At 36.4% G+C, this 20,672-nt stretch overlaps 1 protein-coding gene across 5 annotated transcripts in view; it reads right to left on the bottom strand.

Annotated features, from left to right (window-relative positions):
* Positions 1-20,672, bottom strand: part of Hps5 (HPS5 biogenesis of lysosomal organelles complex 2 subunit 2) — a 40,824-nt gene that overhangs the window by 10,387 nt on the left and 9,765 nt on the right. For all 5 annotated transcript variants that reach the window (XM_040284642.2, XM_040284641.2, XM_013359344.4 and 2 more), the window contains 12 exons: positions 18,394-18,606; positions 17,849-17,920; positions 12,017-12,105; positions 10,009-10,187; positions 9,410-9,568; positions 8,249-8,435; positions 7,229-7,352; positions 5,875-6,024; positions 5,211-5,288; positions 4,397-4,974; positions 889-1,009; positions 559-714 (listed from right to left, as the gene is read on the bottom strand). In XM_040284642.2, the coding sequence (XP_040140576.2) occupies positions 559-714; positions 889-1,009; positions 4,397-4,974; positions 5,211-5,288; positions 5,875-6,024; positions 7,229-7,352; positions 8,249-8,435; positions 9,410-9,568; positions 10,009-10,187; positions 12,017-12,105; positions 17,849-17,920; positions 18,394-18,606 (2,106 nt within the window). The remainder of the gene's footprint in view (positions 1-558; positions 715-888; positions 1,010-4,396; positions 4,975-5,210; positions 5,289-5,874; positions 6,025-7,228; positions 7,353-8,248; positions 8,436-9,409; positions 9,569-10,008; positions 10,188-12,016; positions 12,106-17,848; positions 17,921-18,393; positions 18,607-20,672) is intronic.

Below are 20,672 nucleotides of genomic sequence, written 5' to 3'. Positions count from 1 at the left end.
GAAAAAGAGGAAGTTGACAGTTTAATAACCAAATGGAAATTTATAGGTATGGCGAAATAGGAAATGATGAATCAGCCTGAAAAGAGAAAAAGCTGGAAAAGAGAGCCAGCCACAAAAAGTTGGGATATTGTCAATGAAAAGGTGGCAGTAGCCAGACATGGTGGCACATACCTGTGATCCCAGCCACTTGGAAGGCAAAAAGATCACAAGTTTGAGGCCAGCTGGGGTGATTTTCAAGACCTTGTCTCAAAATAAAATTTAAAAAGGGCTTGGAATGTGTCCAGTGGTAGAACACTAGCCTAGCATTTGCAAGGTTCTGGGTTCAATTCTCAGTACTGAAAAAAAGAAAGAAAGAAAAGGTGGCAGTAGATATTCTCACTAATAGAGAACAAAAAAAGCTCATTTGTTTTAGACTAGGCTCTGAATGAAATCCTCATCTTTCACAGTAGGTGCCTCAACTTGGTGCAGTTAATAGTAAAAAATGTTACACCCGCGATAAAAGAGAACCAATGCCTTATCAAAAAAAAAAAGGGAGTCTACAAATGTGCTATCCCTCACCGTTGATCTTCAGGCCTTGATTTCACCAGACTGTCTAAATAGGCCAAAAACTGAGCAGGATTTTGATGACAAAGTTGCATGATATCTGAAGGCAAAATGTATGGATAAAACCTGATTAAGGATCGAAGGGCAGATTCCCCAAACTTCTCATACAACCTGCATTTAAAAACAGAACCATTAGTCTCCAACTTCAGAGAAAGAATACAACTTGATTATATTAAGTACTAATTAGAAATGAAAATGAATATACCAATGTGCAAATGAGTACAACTTCAATGAAAAAAAATGTATGTACTTCAGTTCCTATAAACACCATATAGGACAACCTACCTGGTAGCATAAGCAATCAGCAAAGGACTATCAAAAGGAACTGAATCATCTAGTAACTTTAATCTTGCTGGTAAGTCTCCTTCTTCCATCTCCATATATATAGAAGTGGAACTTGCCATTTCTGAAAAATAAAGCACATCTTTTTTTCCTTCAACTCCTAGCTGCAAATGTTAATTAACATACTCATTCAAAAAGCATTGGTCACACACCTACTCTACGCATCTACTACATACAAGGCCCAGTGATTATTCGGCATTGTAGGAGAGATTAAACAAACAAACAAAAAGAACAAGCCAGGTAACGCAACTCAGGAGGATCGCAAGTTCAAAGCCAGCCTCAGCAACTTAGTGAGGCTCTAAGCAACTCAATGAGGCCCAGTCTCTAATAAAATAAAAAAATAAATAAAAAGGCTGGGGATGTGGCTCAATGGTTAAGTGTCCCTGGGTTCAATCCCTGGTACCAAAAAAAAAAAAAAACACAACAAAATGTAATCTCTACTTTTGAGGACTTTAAATTTAATTGGGAGATAAAGCATATTGAAATTTTTAAACAGGATAAAGGAACAGATAATCAATATATAAGTGACCATTACTCTTGAAAAACATGAGTATCTGGGGCCATATATGTCTACCATTTATATATATATATATATATATTATATACACACACACACACACACACACACACACACACACATACGTGTGTACACATACATAGAGATAGAGATAGATATCTCACAAACATAAATATCTATCATCGATGCCAAACTGCTCAATTTTTTTCTAGCACTAGAATCTATTTATCACTTAGAATTAAAGTCAAATAATTTTAAAATATTTGACCTGCTTTTTAAAATATTGGTATAGCAAATATTCATCTTTTGAAGTAAGATCTGACTTTTGGGAATAGCAAGTCATTTAAAGCCAAGTGTGGTGAATGAGGTGAGTGAAAATCTAGTTAAAACAATTTGCATTTAAAAAAAAAAGATACATATATACATATGAATCTAAAGATAACATGAGTTTTTTTCCAAGAACTTTTCAACTAGTTCTGAAGACAAATCCCAAACAGTTCCAAATGTTGTCTTCTATAAATATAACATCCTTTAAAAAGTGAACCCTGTTCAACTGACCATTTCTAGAAGTCCAATGTGCAATCCATTACCCTACAGGGTTCAACAGATAATTTCTAAAAAGCCAACCTTCAGTTTCTGATTTTTAAAAATTTTTTAAAGTCTTTTCTTTGTTTCCCAAATTGTTCCCCATTTGACTGTGGCAGGCAATAAACACTTAGAGGAATCCAAAGAAAGCCATCACTTAGAGTTGGAGAAGTAAGGGAAAGCTTTATGACTGGGTATAATCTAAGCCAAACTTATTTCACTTCAATTCAAGTAAACACAAGTGCTGCCTCATCTCAAACTGCCAACCAGGCACTGATGGTAAGCAACAACCGACATTCCAGATGATGCAAACTCTTTTCTGCTATTCTACTGTGACCAGGGTGGGGTATGATCACGTAACAGAAACAGCAAATTTCCATCAATATCCTCACACATTTCAACCTATTTGAAGAGATATAACTTGTTTCTTATTTTCAATAGAAGAAAATCTCCTGTTGGGCATGGTGGTGCACACCTGTAATCCCAAAAGCTCAGAAGGCTGAGGAAGAAGGATCACAGGTTCAAAGCCAGACTCAACAGCTTAGCAAGACCCTAAGCAACTTTGCAATCAAAATAAAAAATAACAAAGGGCTGTGGACCTGGCTCAGTGATTAAGCACCTGTGGGTTCAATCCTTGGTACAAAAAAAAAAGACAATCTACTACAACTCAGAAAAATAATCCAAAACCATTTTTTGTGCTATTAACAGCTATATGTGAACTAAAACAAATTATTAATATAGATGCATGTTTCTAAAAAGCAGAGATCTTTAAGTCAGATAATATAAAACTGTATCTTGGACTGGGGATGTAGCTCAATGATAGACCACTTACTTATTATGCCTGGCACAATTCACTTTTGAAATGAAGAAAAAGTGTGCTTAAAATCTAAATCAATTAGATGTGGTATCTGTTATTCAAACAGAATTCTCATTAAGAAAATTTTCCTCTTGGGCTGGAGATGTGGCTCAAGCGGTAGCATGCTTGCCTGGCATGCGTGCGGCTCAGGTTCGATCCTCAGCACCACATACAAACAAAGATGTTGTGTCTGCCGAATACTAAAAACTAAATATTAAAAAAATTCTCTCTCTTTCTCTCTCTCTCTAATAAAAAAAAAAAAAAGAAATTTTCCTCAAAAAAAAAGACAATCAGGGCTGGGGTTTCAGCTCTGTCATGGAGTGCTTGCCTCAAAAGTGTGAGGCATTGGATTTGATCCACCACATAAAAATAAATAAATAAAATAAAGGCATTATATCCATCTACAACTAAAAACAATATTTAAAAGGCAATCAATACATTCTTTAAGGAATGAGAGAAGATTTCTGTCAGGTTGGCAAATAATGTGATCGTCACTCAACTCTAAGGTGGTCATTGATGGATATGGGCCCAAGTCTTTAAGGCAGACATGCAAGCGCTTCACCCATATTTATTCTCTACCTCCTGGACTCAGGCACCGAGGTCACATTTCCCAGTCTCCTCTGCAATTAGGAAGGGCCATGTAATAGAATTCTCACCAAAGAGATTGTGAATAAAAGACAGGTAAGGCATTACCAAGCCAGGTCTTTCAGAGAGCGTGTTCCACAAGCTTTCTCCTGGATATAGTAAGCCAACTTTAACCACCAGCCCCAAGGGAAGATTGAACTTAAAACAATGAAAGGAACTTGAAATGCTAAATTACCACAAGAGCTGCTCATTGACCTGGAACACCTGCCCAAAGCAAGAAATAAACTTCTATTATGTGCAAGTTCTTACATTATGAGATATTTATTACAGCAGTTTAGCCTAGCCAACTAATACTATCTCTATGCCTAGGTTTCCTCATGTATAAAATGGAAAAACACTATTAAAGATTACTGTTAGGATGAAATGAAATGATGCCTGAACACTGTTTATCATATTATATTGTACACAGGATACTCAATATATGGTATATATTATTTCTATATTACTGTTACATGACAGATTTTCTTGTTTTTATATATTTATATTTATAAATATTTACTTCAGCCCCAACTGCTCTGACATTGCTATATCATTTGCTGTATGTGACTATAAGAACAAGAAAATGAATTTCTCATAATGGAGTTGTAACTGAAGTCAATGTTAATTAAATAGTAAAATGAAGGCTGGGGATATAGCTTAGTGGTAGAACACTTGCCTAGCATGTGGAAGGCCCTGGGTTCAATCCCCAGAACTGCAAAAATAAATAAATGAGTAGAAAACAGAATGGAGGGCTGACCACTGCAGAAGTGAGTTTTCCAATTAAATCATTATTTAAACTCAAAAATTCCAAAAAGCTAAGGTCCTCCATATTCAGTTCTTTATCTTTGATAAAGCAATTTGATTATTACCTTTCAATCCTTCAATAAAAGTATCCCAAACACAAGGGTTGTTAGTATAACTAAGCTTAATACTCTCCTTTGCTCTTTTCAAGTCCAAAAGAAAAAAGTACTTCTTTAGGAACTGACAAGCCAGAATTTCAGAAGAGCATTGTTGCAAAGTATGGTCCACATGTTCACCAGTGCTCTTGATAGCAGAATTCAGTACATTCAATTCCAAACACAATGTTGTCAATTCAGCCAGGTCCTTTTGAAGACTGTTTGCTATGGTGCATGGAGAACATACTTGAAAAAGGTCATCCAAGGGCTTCCTCAGACTAATTACAGATTCACATGATGTTTGATCAACAGTTTCTTTATTGTCTAAAGAGTCCCTTTTTTCTTTTTCATTATCTTCATCTAATATTCCCTTTTTTGACTCATTAAGTAATAGTACATCCTGGTTCAATTTCATGGGTGAGTTGCCAGTATCTGAAATGCCTGCAAAGTTCTTCATGGCAAATGTTTTTTCTAATTGTGAAAGCCACTCCTGTAAAACCATTCTCAGAGACTTGGGTTCAAATAAAACCAGAGGATCCAGCATCTTGGTCCTATATAAAACAGTTAAGTGTGAAATGAATATGATAAAACATACTCATCTGGAATAAATGTTCTTTATGAACAATTATCTTAGCAACAAAATAGAGAACAGTGACTTTGAAGTATGTCACTAATTCTTAAATTTCAATTGCAAATGAGGCTTCCGCTCTGCCTCAGACTGTCCCAGGCCCACTAGGATGGTCTCCAAAAGCCACCCCACTGACTATAAAATTTCATCCGCACTCACATTGCTTCTGCTGTTGCTACTGTGAGCTCCTGGAACCTGTCTCCTTCTGGTGGTTCACCAATTATCTCTTTCCCTCCTCTAGAAGAGTATAAAAAATAAAAATAACATTCACAAGAGTTAAAGGGGATTAGAGCTTTCTTAGGAAATATTTCTATTGCTTACAAAGTGGCAGGTATTGTTCTTCATGGTATGTTACACTGCCTGAACAGTCCTGTTCTCTTTTTCATTATCTTCATCTAATATTCCCTCGACTCATCAAGCAATAGCACATCCTAGATCTTATAGGCCAGAGAGCATGAATAACTTGCTCAAAGTCACATGCTAGTCAGAAGAAGAGCTAGGACAAGGCCTAACTCTTAGTCATCTTACTCTTAATCAAACACTATTCTGACATACCAGAAATTTGACACGATTATGGAGGAAAAAGGTGGGTTTTGCAGGGGAAAGATGAAAGAGATCTAAATTAAAATTCTATCAATAAATTTGCTATGGGTTGATATAATTATTCAAATCTTTGTGGAAGTCACAATATTTATAAGATACATAAACAATCTTCAATGAATAGGGTCAAACTGTGCTTTCTCCAACAGGTCAGTTTATGGCTTTCTTCAAACTAACAGCTGGTTTCCCTAGAATATATACAGATTTATATGTAAGGGCTTACTCAATGTCTTCCTCCTGTGGGCAGGTAACCAAACTCATTTCCTCTTCACATGACTGATCATCATCCCTGGTATCTGATCTCATTTTTAGCTCAGGGCTTGCATGAAGGGTGCCAATCTTCTCAGTAGTTTTACGCACAAAGCTAGAAACACTAGAAGTAAAATAACAAAAAAATTATATGAAATGTCACTACTGCCAAAAATGAAAAATTCAGTATCTGAGTTTGCTATGTTCCTATTAATCCTAGGAAGTCAATAATAAAGATTGTTTATAGTAATCCTAGGAACTTAATAATAAAGATTGTTTATAGTAACTTCTCTAATGAACAATATATTTTCACAAAAACCTCATGTAAAACAGACAATATAATGATTCACTTCATTTAGAAAACTGCCCTGAGAAACAATGATTCAATGCTAAGGAAAGGTCTTAACTTTAATTGTGTCTGTAATGTTTATGCCAACTTAGGCAATGTAAGCCATGTGATCATCAGCTCATCCTGGTCACAGAATAACAAAGAGTTTCTTCATAAAATTCAGCTGCTAACTATTCACAATACACTCTCCTAGACAATCAAAATTTGTATCCAGTAAGACTCCAATAAACAGTTAAGTAGCTACACAAAGTCTCCCCTCTCAAACTCAAATGTTAATACTGGTCCCATGGAATGGGTAGAAAGAATCCTGAATCTCCAATTCAACACCCAACTGAGAAAGGATCAAAAGATGACTAGTAATAGTGTTCTGGGGTAGGGTTGTGGGTTCAATCCTCAGCACCGCATAAAAATAAAATAAAGAAAGATACTGTGCCCACCCACCTAAAACTAAAAAATAAATATAAAAAAAAAGTTTTAAAAAAATAATACTGTTCCTATCAGGGATGAGGAAAAGGTACATTTTTACATTTTGCTCTGTCTGGGAGAAGCCAGAGCTATAATAAATCAAATATTTAGCTTCTCAAACATGGAAGGAAGTTAAATTTCCCAAAGTTGGAATGAAAAGTTAACAGCTTCACATAATAGGTTATATGAGAAATAATTTAGAGACTTCTTTTTCTCATTTAAAATGCTTTTTCATCTCAGCATCAAGTACCAAATGTGACCTTTTCTTTAGCATTGAATCATTGTTTCTCAGGGCGATTTCCTAAATGAAGCGAATAATGGACTTTTCATGAAATATATCATTGATTATAGAGAAATTGCTCTAAAAAAAGAATCTTTTTATTAAGTCCAAACTGACTTCCTAGGACTAATAGGAACATAGAAAACTTGGGTATTGAATTTTTCATTCTTAGTAGTAGTGGCATTTTTTGTGAAGTCAAGTCAGAAATGGAATTAAATGACAAGACTAATTTACCTTTCTTTGACAGCCTGAAGAGACATAAGAGGAGATGGAGAACGAAATGATAATGGAATGCCGAAGGGGAGAAAAGTTTCATTCTTATCTGTCTCAAACGTCACTGGAACATGAGAAACATTATCTAATGAATGGAATTGGGGAAAAAGAAATAAAATCAAATCACATGGAATTTTTTCTTTAAACTTTAAAGAAATTCTAAGATGAATAAACTAAAGGAAATGAAGGATTCAATATCAAAATCACAACTGACCCAGATACAAATGAGTGTGGAACACAGTTATACAAGATGCATGAAATGGTCTACATAAAACACTTAGGCAGGTACCTTCATTTGCCTACTAACCCTGAATCCCCACAAGTCAAAAAGGAAGTTTGGGGCCTCTATTAATATCTTCTCAACAGTTCAATCACAGGAATACGTGAACATTGGAAAGGGAAGGCAATGGCTCCCAAAACTGAAGCAATTTCTCAGTCCTGATGGAAAATAATTTTGTTAGTAAGGATAAAATCTTTCCACTCTTTTGGTTAATGATCTTTCTCATCCTTTTGCAGCATTTCGATGCATGACTGAAATTAGACACTTACTGATGTTAGTTCAAACATGAGGTTAAAAAAACAACTAAAAATAAGCTGGATGTGGTGGTTCATGCCTACAATCTCAGCAGCTCAGGAGGCTGAGGTACAAGGATCACAAGTTCAAGGCCAGCGTTAGAAACTAAGTAAGGTCCTGTCTCAAAATAAGAAATGAAAAGGACTGGGGATGTGGCTCAGTGGTTATGTGCCCCTGGGTTCAATTTTGGGTATAAAAATTTAAAGAAACAACTAAAATTTAAAGAAACAACTAAAATAAACCTACTCTACTAATAAACCTATAGATCTGGTAAGCAGATCTATAGGTTTAGATAAAAAAATCTATCAACAAGCTAAAAAACTTTATGTACAAGATAATTTTGGTAAGAAGAACCCACAAAAAATAACTGCTTCTCATCAACAACCAACAGGAAATATATTCATCACCTTCATTTTCCTGTGATGCACAACTCTGATCTGGCTGGTCTTCTTCCTGATGTAAGGTGAATTCTTTAAGTCTCTCATCTTCTGAGAAGGTTTGGCTATGAAGGGAGCAAGAGTCTTCATCTGACTGACTGCCTCTTCTACTACTAATGATACGATAAATACCAGAGTCCAAGATGCTAAAACTTTCCTAAAAATGAGGTAAAAAGAAAGAAAGAAATCAAAGTAAAAATTTTCTTTGTAATACAATGCAGCTTTTTCACAGAAATACCAACACTAAAATGGGAAGTCAGTAACAACTATTATGGCTTATTAGAACAAATTGGTGAAAAAGTTTAGGTGCCTGGCAGCTGGGTATTTCACATGTGCTACTGGCATCATGCTGCCTGATTTCTCTAGCTTGTCTTCATAAAGCATGGCAGTGAGAATAAGGAGTAAATGAGATAATCCAAGCTGTACTGAGACTCATATTAGCATGAAGCATCTGAAATCACCAATTAGGAGCAACCTAATTTGTGCTGGAGGCTATACAAGGTACATTCTGGAACAGAAAATAATAAACAATGACAAAAACAAAGTATAGCTTCAAGACACAGCTAAGTTTCATACAGACGCACAACAGCTAAAAGAAAGCCTTTCTTCTACAACTTGAATCTTACGTGTCCCCACAAGGGCCCATGTGCTAAAGCCTTAGTTCTCAACCTGTGGTACTTCTAGAAGACAGAAGAGCCTTGGGATATAGTGGAAGGAAGTTAGGTCACTTAGAGTTTGCCCTTGAAGGAGATATTGAAACTACAGTCCCTTACTGTTTCTCTCTTTGTTTCCTAGCTGCCATGAGGTAAGCCGCTTTGATCCATCATGTGCTCCCTGACTTGATGTTCTACCTAGCCATCAACAACCATGAGCTAAAACCTTTGAAACTATAAGCCAAAATAAATCTTTCCTCGGTATAAGCTATTTATCTCAGGTATTTTATCACAGTGATGGAAAGCTAACATACCCTATCTCAAAAAAAAAAAAAAGGAATGAAAGAAAAAAAACAAAGAAAAAATGAACTATAAGGAAAAGAAGACAGGATTTGGAATCCTAGGGGTAAATGAGTATAGTCTAAGGTGAAGCAATATTACTTTACAACAAAACCCCTTTAAAAGTGAGAATACTTACATGTGATGAAATGGAGCTTCTTCTACTACTACAAGCTGAATCCAAAGGTTCAAATTTTAAGATCAATTCATCCAGCTGAGAAATTAGATCACTACAGGTTTCAAGGTCCAGTTGAGATTTCAAATGCTCCAATTTATCAACAGTCAAAGTTTTTCTTGCCTAATGAAAGGAAAAGTAAAACCCAATTGTATAGCTGACTATCTGTAAGTCTAGACTCACATGAACAATAAATAACAATAAATAAATTAACATAAAATTAGGTCTAACAAAGAACTAACAGGTGTTTTATAAAGACTTAGAAAGCTAATGAAAAACTTAACCAGAATTATCTCAGGAACTAAGAATTTAATTGAGAATTACCAAATACTCCCTTAAAAACAAAATTCAAATAAATTTGATATTTTTTAAACAGAAAGCATAACCTTCTTATTACCTTCTACCACCCCAAAATATATCTACTATACTTTCTTTGGGGATTTATTGCTACATCTGTAGGTCATATAGAAGAGCTAAGAAAAATAAGCAACAATTTTGTAAGACAATCCTGAAAACTAGCATGGTCTAGTGTGATGAACTTATTTAGATGAGCTCTGACTCACTTTACTGGCAATGATAGAATTTTGGAAAAGACAACATGTGCGAGCAGCCAGGTCCCATTGGCTTCTCCTTAGCAGGCGTTCCACACAGCGCTCCACAGACAAGAGGGAGAGATGTGAGACTTTCCCATTTAGGTGCAAACAGAACAGCTCATTTTTGCAGACAGCCATATCCTGAATATCTACACAAATCACAGGGGTTAATGCACAGGATGTTAGCCCAAAACGCCTTTTCTGTTTCTGCAATGGCTGAAATTATTCTAATAAATTCACTTCTTAAATAAGGTTAGTTTTGACTATCTCTGCTTTTATACTTGTATTTCAATGAAAAAACCATATTTTAGACAATATTCTATAAAGATCAGGAATAAAAGATATGAAGAAAAAACCATATCTCTCTGATTTAAAATCCTATGGTTAAAATGCTATTTTCTGTGAAAAGGAATTGGGATTGTAAAATAGGTAATCTATATTAGAGTCAGGACTAGTGTTCCTGAGAATTACAACCTGATGATCAATTAATGGATTAAAATATCTGTCTTGGCAGAACATCTTGAAAAGATTCAACAAGGATGTGAGGGTGATCTAGCTGTGACCTCTGTCACGCCATTGATTGCTAGGGTTAATTCGGCTGATCTGGCTGGCTAGATGGGTGTCCTCTTCCTCCCTCATCATTCCATGTGTGTCCCTCCCAAAGCTGTGCACCCGGTCCGTAGAAGATGACCTTCCCTGATAGAGGAGGACCTGTTCTTTGTTCAAGAGTATATAATTAGCTGCACTCCCCTGCTAGAACCTCCAAACAAGCTCTCAAGACTCAACAAACTAGTTTTCAAAGAACTTAATCCACAAGAAATCAATGTTGATCAGACCAGTAATACTTTCTTTCTCTCTCTTTTTACAAAGTAGAAAAAGACCCCAAAAAGTCAACATACACTCTCTACTAAGCAGCAGTGCTAAAATAGCTGCATTTCGCCCATATCTGGTTTTAACCAAAAGAACATAAAGAGTGTCTTTGTCTTAGTTACATAATAATGACTTCTGTTCCCTCAGGGACTTTTTTTTTTTCCTTTTTTTTTAGTGTTGGGATTGAACCCAAGGCTTGACACACACCAGGCAAGCACTCTACTCCTGAGCTACATCCCAGCCCCTTCAGGCACTTTTCGACTTCTAAACTGTTAAAATACAAAACTGGAGTGAAAGCTGAACTTCTAGAAGGGATAAAAACTAAGGGCAAATAGAGGGGAAAATTAACCCATTTATTCTTTTTTTGTGGGGTGGTGGTGGTAGTGCTGGGGATTGAACCTAGGGCCTTGTGCCTATGAGGTAAGCACTATACCAACTGAGCTATATCCCCAGACCACCCCACTTATTCTTTAGCAGCAGCTACAAATATTTAAAAATATTAATTTTAAAAAACTGTATTTAAAATTACCCTTAAAAACAAATATCTGAATATAAATTCAAAGATGTATGGTTGGGAAGTACCTTATAATGAGAAACATCTATGATCCTAATTTTTATTTTTTTATTTTTTTAGTTGTAGTTGGACACAATACCTTTATTTCACTTATTTATTTTTTTATGTGGTGCTGAGGATGGAACCCAGGGTCTCGCACATGCGAGGTGAGCACTCTACCACTGAGCCACAATCCCAGCCCCTATGATCCTAATTTTAAAAGAAGCATTAACCCATTCTCTTTCAACTTCTTACACTGCAAGAGAATCCTCCTACAATAATCAAATATCACAAGCATTTATGAAATTAAAAATCACATAAGAAAAATATAAGCCAGGCAAGGTATTGCACCCTATATCCTTAAGAGACTTGGGAGGCTGAGACAGAAGGGCCATGAGTTCAAGGCCAGCCTCAGAAACTTTGCAAGACCCTGTCTCAAACTAAAAAATAAAAAAAATTCAAAAGGGCTGGGGGCATAGGGTGTAGCTCAGTGGTAAAGAACTTCTGGGTTCAAACCCCAGTACAAAATTAAAAGAAAAAGAAAAATATAACTACCTTTGACTTCACTCCATAGAAGAACTTGAACATTCTGAGGAATGAAAATATAAATTCCTTTTTCTGTCCAAGTCAGTACACAATGCTCACTGAAAGAAAAAAATGTAAGTCAAAAGAATTAAAGTTTGCTACGATACAGAAGTTTGACATATTTCCCTGAATTCAGATCCTCACATTATGTATTAAAGTAAAATCAGACCATACAAAGAAAATACAACAGTGATCCAACTAATAAAATCTTAATACTCTCCTTTCTGTCTATAACAGCATACACACACAAAAAAAAAATACATAAAATGATGCCAGATTGGGAAAATTCAGACACACATACCAAAGACCTTCTAGAAAAAGAAATGGCTGGTATCTGGAGAAAGAAAAGCTTAGGGACAACTTACCCGACATTTATTAAAGTAGTTAAGCTTCTTGTATTTGATATGATAGGGGCTCATTTAAAGACTAACATCTTACTGCCAATCAATCATTGCTCTAGTTAGCCACTTTTAGAAATGATAATATTCTAATTTTGTTAATTGTGTGTATATGACAAAAGATTGAGTGCATCTGGTCACATACATGCCAGAAGATTTATCAAGGGCTCTACCTATATCATCTAACTTTATAGCCCATCCTTATTTTACAAAAAAGAAAACCAAATCTGAGAGAGATGACATATTATGCCCAAGCCCATTCAGCATGAAGACAGAAGAGTCAGAAAATGAAACTAAGGATGGTCTAGCTCCCAAACCTGGACATATTTTTCCCTCTTATACCTCACAGAATCTATTTTCTCCCTCATTTATTCTCAGTAATCTACCCTGTTATCCAGTATACTAAGTATTTCATTTTATTGAATTATCAAAAGTAACAGATTTCCTAATTGCCAAACCCAATAATCCTTCACTAATCCCAGGCAGAAGACTGTTCCTTCTTTCTTGAGTTCCATTTCCCAGACTCTAGGATACAGTTCTTTCTTGGGTCTCTGTCTGCGTCTCCAGGACTCTGGTTCTCTCCATTTCTCCTGTTCTTCTTTTTTTCATACCATTGACTCATATGAGTGTATCTCATATATCTCATGTACCTTCTCAAGGCTGCTACTAATGTATATATACCACTGATAATTTCCTTTCCTTAACCCTAGTCAGGACATTCCCCAACATACAGGGTTCTCACTATAGCTCCCTATCAAGGATCAGCCGAGGTTCAACTACCCTCTGAAATCCTTTCCCACAGCCCCATAGCAACTGTGCCTCTTCCTATACTCAAATCTATTTCTTGTGAATTCACTCATGTACTTAGTCATGTACTACTCTGTTACAACTCTTGTATTTTATTTTTTTTAGAGAGAGAGAGAATTGTTTAATATTTATTTTTCGGTGGACACAAATCTTTATTTTTATGTGGTGCTGAGGATCAAACCCACCGCCGCGTGCATGCCAGGTGAGCGCATTACCGCTTGAGCCCCAGCCCACAATTCTTATTTTTTATTGTTAAATTTTTTTTCTTTTTAGAAATAAACCATATTTCTCCAATTAAGTATAATCTTAAGCATAGGAATAATATTTTCTTTGTCCCCAAGAATACTAAAAATGGTTCCTTGAGGTCATGAAACTAAGAGTGATACTTTATAGGACTTGGATCAATACATACAATATATACAAATATTAACATTCTGTCCAGATCACTGACCCTAGAGGAAAGTTATCTTTGTCATAAAGATGGAAGATAAGGTCAGCATTACAGTGCAAAGTAAGTAAAATTAGGAAGGCTGTCTTCAAGAGCCAGAGGAGAAAATATATGATATATACTCTTATCTGAGTAAAGAAATAAGAGGTCATAATTTTTTATATTAAACTTGATATTCAGCCTGAAAAATTTCTTAGAAATAGTAACCTAGGTTAAATGGCGGGTGGTGACTAAAATTAGAGCTGACAATTAAAATTTATACATTTTTCATCCCCTTATTACTTTACTAATAATAAATAAATTGGGACATAAGCCTAACAGCATTGTTTACAAATTCAAGAAAAGAAAGTGTTAGCCAGGTACAGTGGCGCATGCCTATAATCCTAGCAGCTCAGGGGGCGGAGGTAGGAGGATTTCGAGTTCAAAGCCAGCCTCAGCAATTTATCGAAGTGCTAAGCAATTCAGTGAGACCCTGTGTCTAATAAAAAAATACAAAATACGGATAGGGATGTGGCTCAGTGGTCAAGTGCCTCTGAGCTCAATCCCCGGTATCCCCCCCCAAAAAGAAGTGTTATCTATGTAACCAGAAAAAAAACAAAGTATAGGATATTAGAATGCTCCCTTATGAGTTTTGTAGGTTGTGCCAATAAACATAATTTAGGACACAAAAATGGAGGAAAAAGTAAATTAACAAGGACAATAAGAAGCCCTCATACTCATGTTTTTCAAGAAACTTTCCACTGAATTAGTCATTGTTTAAGAGCCTTCAATGTGCCTAGTGCTGTGGTACTAGAATGGATATTCATAACATAGTAAGATAGTAGTGATGATGGAGGAATAAATGAGGTTTGACAACAGTGCATGGGAACAAGTACCTAACCCAAGCCTGCTGGAGGAGTTAGCAAAAGCAAAGTGACATTAATTATTATTTAAGCTGAGGAGTAGGCCAAGCTACACCATGAAAGGCTCTATTTGCCACGGCAGGGACTATAACGAGAGTTTTAAATAACAAAACTTGAAGGATAACTACTAGGAAAATCAAGCATATTTCTGAGGAAGAATGCTTTCTACTACACAGCAAGGCCATACTATCACCCAACTTATCACCCCACATATCATGTTATAGTTAACTAAGTATTTTATGTACCAGGCACTAAGCCAAGCACTGAGAATACAACCTGAACAAAATAGCCATGAAGCCCTCAACAAGCTTACCGTTTAGGAGCAGGATGGGTTTATAAATATTAATATTTAATAATAACTGAAGAATGCCATAAAGGAAGGCCCCTAATAAAGGAAGAGGTTTTAATATGCTTTATGAAGTAAAGGCAAATAATTAGCTGCATTCCTCCAATAACTTTCAGGATGAATAATGGGTTTATTAAATGTTAAAAGGTCTATAATTCATTTTTACATACTTTGGTTTAGTGAATGTGATGTACATGAATTAATTTTTACTTTGCCCTTGGTGTCAACTAATTAATACTGACAGTTCTTTATTTTTATTTATTTACTTAATTGCAGTATTAGGGATTGAACCCGGGGCCTTTACCACCGAGCTACATCCCCAGTGCTTTTATTTTATACTTGTTATTTATTTACTTTTGTTGTACATAATATTGAACCCAGGGTGCTTTACTACTAAACTACATCCCTAGCTCCACCTCCCTTCTTTTTTTTTTCATTTTGAGACAGGTTCTTATTAAGTTGCTGAAGCTGGCCTCAAACTTTTGATCCTCTTGCCTCAGCTTCCGAAGTAGCTGGGATTACAGACAAGCACCACTGCACACAGCTTATTTTTTGAGACAGGGTCTTTATTTGTAGAAGCTGGCCTTAAGCTTGTGATTCTTCCAACTCAGCTTCCTGAGTCACTGGGATACAAGAAAATGCCATCATGCCCCACTTAATTGTTTTTTGATTGTTGTTTTATTTGTGTGTGGGAGGGTATATCTCCAGTCTTTTTATTTTTTATTTTGAGGTAGGGTCTCGCTAAATTGCTCAGGGCCTCACTAATAAATTGCCTTTTTTTTTTTTTTTTTTTTTGGTATACTGGGTATTGAACCCAGGGGGCACTCTATCAGTGAGCCACATTCCCAGCCCTGTTTTGTATTTTAGAGACAGGGTCTCACTGAGTTGCTTAGCACCTCACCATTGCTGAGGCTGGCTCTGAAATTGCAATCCCCCGGTCTCAGCCTCATGTGAGCCACTGGGATCACAGGTGTGCGCCACCGAGCCCTGCTAATAAACTGTTTTTTTAAAAAATCACATTCTAAGTTGGCATGGTGGCATGCATCTTTAATCCAAGGCACTGAGAAGGCTGAGTTTGAGGCCAATGTCAACAACTTAGAAAGATTCTGTCTTAATACAAAAACAAAAAGGGCTAAGGATGTAATTCAATGGTAGAATGTCCCTGGGCTTAAACCCCAGTATCCCCCCCACACACACAAAAATCACAAATCACATTCTAAGAGTGATTAGTTACTCTTTAAAAGAACTCAAACGGAAGTCCACACTCCAGCCAGGTGCGGTGGCGCATGCCTGTAATCCCAGCAGCTTGGGAGACCTTGAGGCAAGAGGATCGATCAGTAGTTCAAAGCCAGCCTCAGCAACTTAGTAAGGCCCTAAGCAACTTAGCAAAACCCTATCTCTAAATAAAAAAGGGCTGGGTATGTGGCTCAGTGGTTGAGAATCCCTGGGTTCAATCCCCAGTGAAGTCCACACTCCAGTGTGCCCTATAAAAAACTCTAAATACTATTTTCTAAATCAGCATTAGAGATCTTATTAATTAGCCTAAGGACATTAGAAATAATTTTTCACTGATGAAATAAGTAGAGTTCCAGCACAGAGACTAATGGGAAATTATATATTGATACTCATACCCTTGTAGAATAAGGTATAGTAATCGGCAGACCCAGAAGCTGACAACCTCTACAGTGGACTCTGTGCTGCCACTTAATATGGATTTTGCATCTAATGCACCTAGAAGGCTAACTTAACTTGAAGTTGGAATAGGGCTGAGTCTGCCTTGAATAGATCTTTCATGCAAGATATTTGTCAGAGTCTCTAAAAAGCAGAAAGTTGAAATTTTAACAAGATTTCAAGAACAAGTTCTACAGCTATGTTTGTGCCTGCCTATTAATAAACATATATCTATGAGGTAGATTTTAGTCAGGGACTTGCTTTCATTATATCACCCCAACAGGTAGAAGATATTATACAAGAATGAATACCAATAGTTCTGATTGTCAGATGTTCCCTGACAATTATAGACTCTCCAGTTGGTTTGGAAAGGGATTTTCTTTCCCCCCCCCCCCCAAGTGGTGCTTTATAATTGTGCATATGTGAAAAAGTATTTTCTCATTCATTTTCACTTTTTTTTTTTTTTGGTGTTGGTGTTGGAGATCAAACCAAGGCCTTGGGCATGCTAGACAAGCACTCTACCCTTGAGCTATATCCCTAGTCTTATTCCTCTTATATAGAGTATTTCATGTAACTAGTCATTTTCTAACTTTCCAAAAATAATTTAGAGTAAAAAAACAATTTTAAAAAGCTACTGGGGGGGGGGCTGGGCTGTAGATCAGTGGTAGAGCGCTTGCCTCGAATGCGTGAGGCCCTGGGTTTGATCCTCAGCACCACATAAGTAAGTAAATAAATAAAGATCAAAAAAAGAAAGCAAGCTACTGGGGACTGGGCTTATAATTCAACAACAGAGTATTTTGGATAAGGCCCTGGGTTAGGTCCTAACATCACAAAATAAAAAATGGGAGAGCTAGGTGTGGTAATCTGTAACATGTAGTCCCATCTACCTGGGAGGTTGAGGCAGGAAGATTGCTTGAGTCCAGGAGCTCAAGGCCAGCCAGTCCCCCACAAAAAAGTCAGGGGAGGACTAAGGGTATATATTGCTCAGTGGTATAATACTTGCCAACATGCAAGAGGCTCTGGCTTTAATCCCCAGCACTATAAAAAACAAAACAACAACAACAAAAATGCTCCCCCCACCACCAAAGAAATTAACTAGCTAGGGTATGGTTCAGGGGTGGAGAACTTACTTAGTATGCACAAGGGTCTGGGTTCAGTGCCAGAACCAAAACTAAATAAATAAAACCAAACTGCCTTTGAATAAAAGGAAAAGCCAAGGGAAAAACTTACCTAAGATGCAAGAGTTTGGGAAAAGACAAAGACTGGGAGCATCCAATTGTATGATCATATTGAGGTTCTGATCTAGGAAGCAAACACATACATTAATGATTTACTCACAACCTAAAATTATAGTTTTCCCAATATTGTGCAATTTTCACAGCCAAAACAATTTCAAGAGCTGAAATGCATCTGCCCTTATTCAATTAACTCCAATCAGAGGAAAGACAACTGATTAGAGGCTTTATCTTTTGATAAAAATTCTACTTAGTTCTTAAGAGGTATAACAAAATCTTTTTTTTTAAAGAGAGAGGAGAGAGAGAGAGAATTTTTTTTTAATATTTATTTTTTAGTTATCGGCAGACACAACATCTTTGTTGGTATGTGGTGCTGAGGATCGAACCCGGGCCACACACATGCCAGGCGAGCGCACTACTGCTTGAGCCACATCCCCAGCCCATAACAAAATCTTTAACAGATAGAAGAAGATCCGAGATTTTAATCCAACCTCCAAGAAAATTCCTCAAATAATCCCAATCAGCCACACAAATCATTACCTTGGAGTAATCACAGGCAGAGGTGGCAATGAGAGGAGTTTCTTGAACTGATGTGTACTTATAACTTCCCCATCAAAGTTCACTTCCCACATCCTGGAGCCAGGACGAGCACAAAATATCAAAGGCTGCTGGCCCCCAGAACACCTTGCAGGGAAGAAACAAGCTCCATATTCTCCATCTCTTTCCTTGTTTCCAATTTTCCAAAACTTTTCTCTAATGTCCAGAAAGGAAGAGACACTATGTTTACTTACAAAAAAGTTAAAGACAATGGCATTATGAATCAGCATGGCCATGATAATCCCACCCACAATGTTCTCTTCCTTCTTCATATTAGTATTATGCTGGAAAGAACAATATAATAGAAAGGTCAAAATAGAGCTCTGCACTATTTCTGTGACTGGAAGCAAACCTCTTCACATTAGTACTCAGTTTATTATCCATAGAAGGAGAGATCAGAATTGATGGAAAAACCTGTTTCAATCGAAAAGGTGAGTGCCACCAAACCATTTCATCATACATGCTTGAACCCTAAAGTCCTTGTGCAATACAATGCTCTCTGGACATCCCATGGAAGCCATGATTCTACCTTTCCACCTCTATCTCTAAGATACGTCATCACCACAAACATCCAATAAACTCATCTTTCCCCAAAATGCTACGTCCCTCTGAAACATATCTTGGAACATTCTGTCCACTTAGGATTACATGAGTTAAATACATCAAAGTATTTGAGCTGAGTGCAGTGGTGCATAGCTGTAATCCCAGAGACTTGGGAGGCTAAGGCATGAGGATTGCAAGTTTGAGATACACCTCAGCAACTCAGCAAGGTCTTAAGGACTTAGCAAACTTCTGTCTAAAAATAAAACATAAAAGGGCAGGGGTTGTGGCTCAGTGGTAGAGCATTTGCCTAGCATGTTTGAAGCACTGGGTTTGATTCTCAGCACCGCATATAAATAAATGAATAAAATAAAGGTTCATCAACATCTAAAAAAATATTTGAAAAAAACATTAAAAAAAGGGCTGGGCTTCTGCCAGAAAACTCATTAAAAACATTTAGTGTTAATTAATACATAATATCTATATACACACACACACACAAAGAGTAAATGTGTCCTTTTTGCAGTCCAAAAAAAAAAACAAAAAAAAAAGGGCTGGGGATGGGACTTAGTGGTTGAACAACTCTGGGTTGAAATCCAAGTACCAAAAAAATTAAATCAAATAAAAAGTTCAAAGTCCACCTGGGCAACTAAATAAGACTGGAAAACTTAGTGAGATCTTGTCTCAAAATAAAAATAAAAATTTTTTAAAGGGTAGAGTGCTTGCCTAGCATATGCAAGGCCTTGGGTCCGACCCCCAGTACTGCAAGGGGAAAAAAAAAAAAAGTGAGTGCACTGCCTAGAAACATGGAAGGTGATAAATGATGAGTTTACCTTTTCCTAAAACTTCCTGTTACTTATTCTTCATGACTTAGTTTCAGCAGTCTTCCTCTGAGAATCTTCCTTGACTCTCATATGCTGAATTACATGCTTCCTATACTATGCTTTCATAGTACTGACCACATTATAAGTGGCAATTATTTCTATTTGAATAGATTATTATGTTTTGGGACAAAAGGCATTTCTTATTTCTTTTTATTTTTAATTTAGAAATTTAATTCCTTTATTGGCATTGCTATGCTTTTATTTTTAATTTGTTCTTTTTAGATATACACAATAGTGGAGTATATTTCATATATTATACCTAAATGGAGTATAACTTATCCTAATTAGGATCCCATTCTTACGGTTTTCATGATGTGAAGTTTCACTGATGGTGTATTCACATATGAACAAAGGAAAATTATGTCCAATTCATTCTGCTGTTTTTCCTACTCCCATCTCTCTTCCCTTCCCTCCATTCCCCTTTGTCTAATCCAATGAACTACTATTCTTCCCTACTCCCCCTTGTTGTGTGTTAACATCTGCATATGAGATAGAACATTTGGCATTTTGTATTTTGGGACTGGCTTATTTCACTTAGAATGATAAGTTCTCCAGATCCAGAAAATTATTCTTTTTAAAATTTATTATAGAAAAATTTACTGACAAAAGTCATAAAATCATTCTTTTTATGGCTGAGTAATATTCCACTTTGTTTATATACCACAATTTTTTTATCTATTCATCTGTTAAAGGACACCTAAGTTAGTTGCTTAACTTAATGTTGTGAATTGAGCTCCTATAAACATTGATATGGCTGTCTCACTATAGTATGCTGATTTTAAGTCTTTGGGGTATATA

Source organism: Ictidomys tridecemlineatus, chromosome 4 (genome assembly GCF_052094955.1).
Source record: "Ictidomys tridecemlineatus isolate mIctTri1 chromosome 4, mIctTri1.hap1, whole genome shotgun sequence".
NCBI classification, from domain to species: Eukaryota; Metazoa; Chordata; class Mammalia; order Rodentia; family Sciuridae; genus Ictidomys; species Ictidomys tridecemlineatus.
Note: the sequence above shows the minus strand (reverse complement) of the source record. Positions and strands in the feature narration are given on the sequence as shown.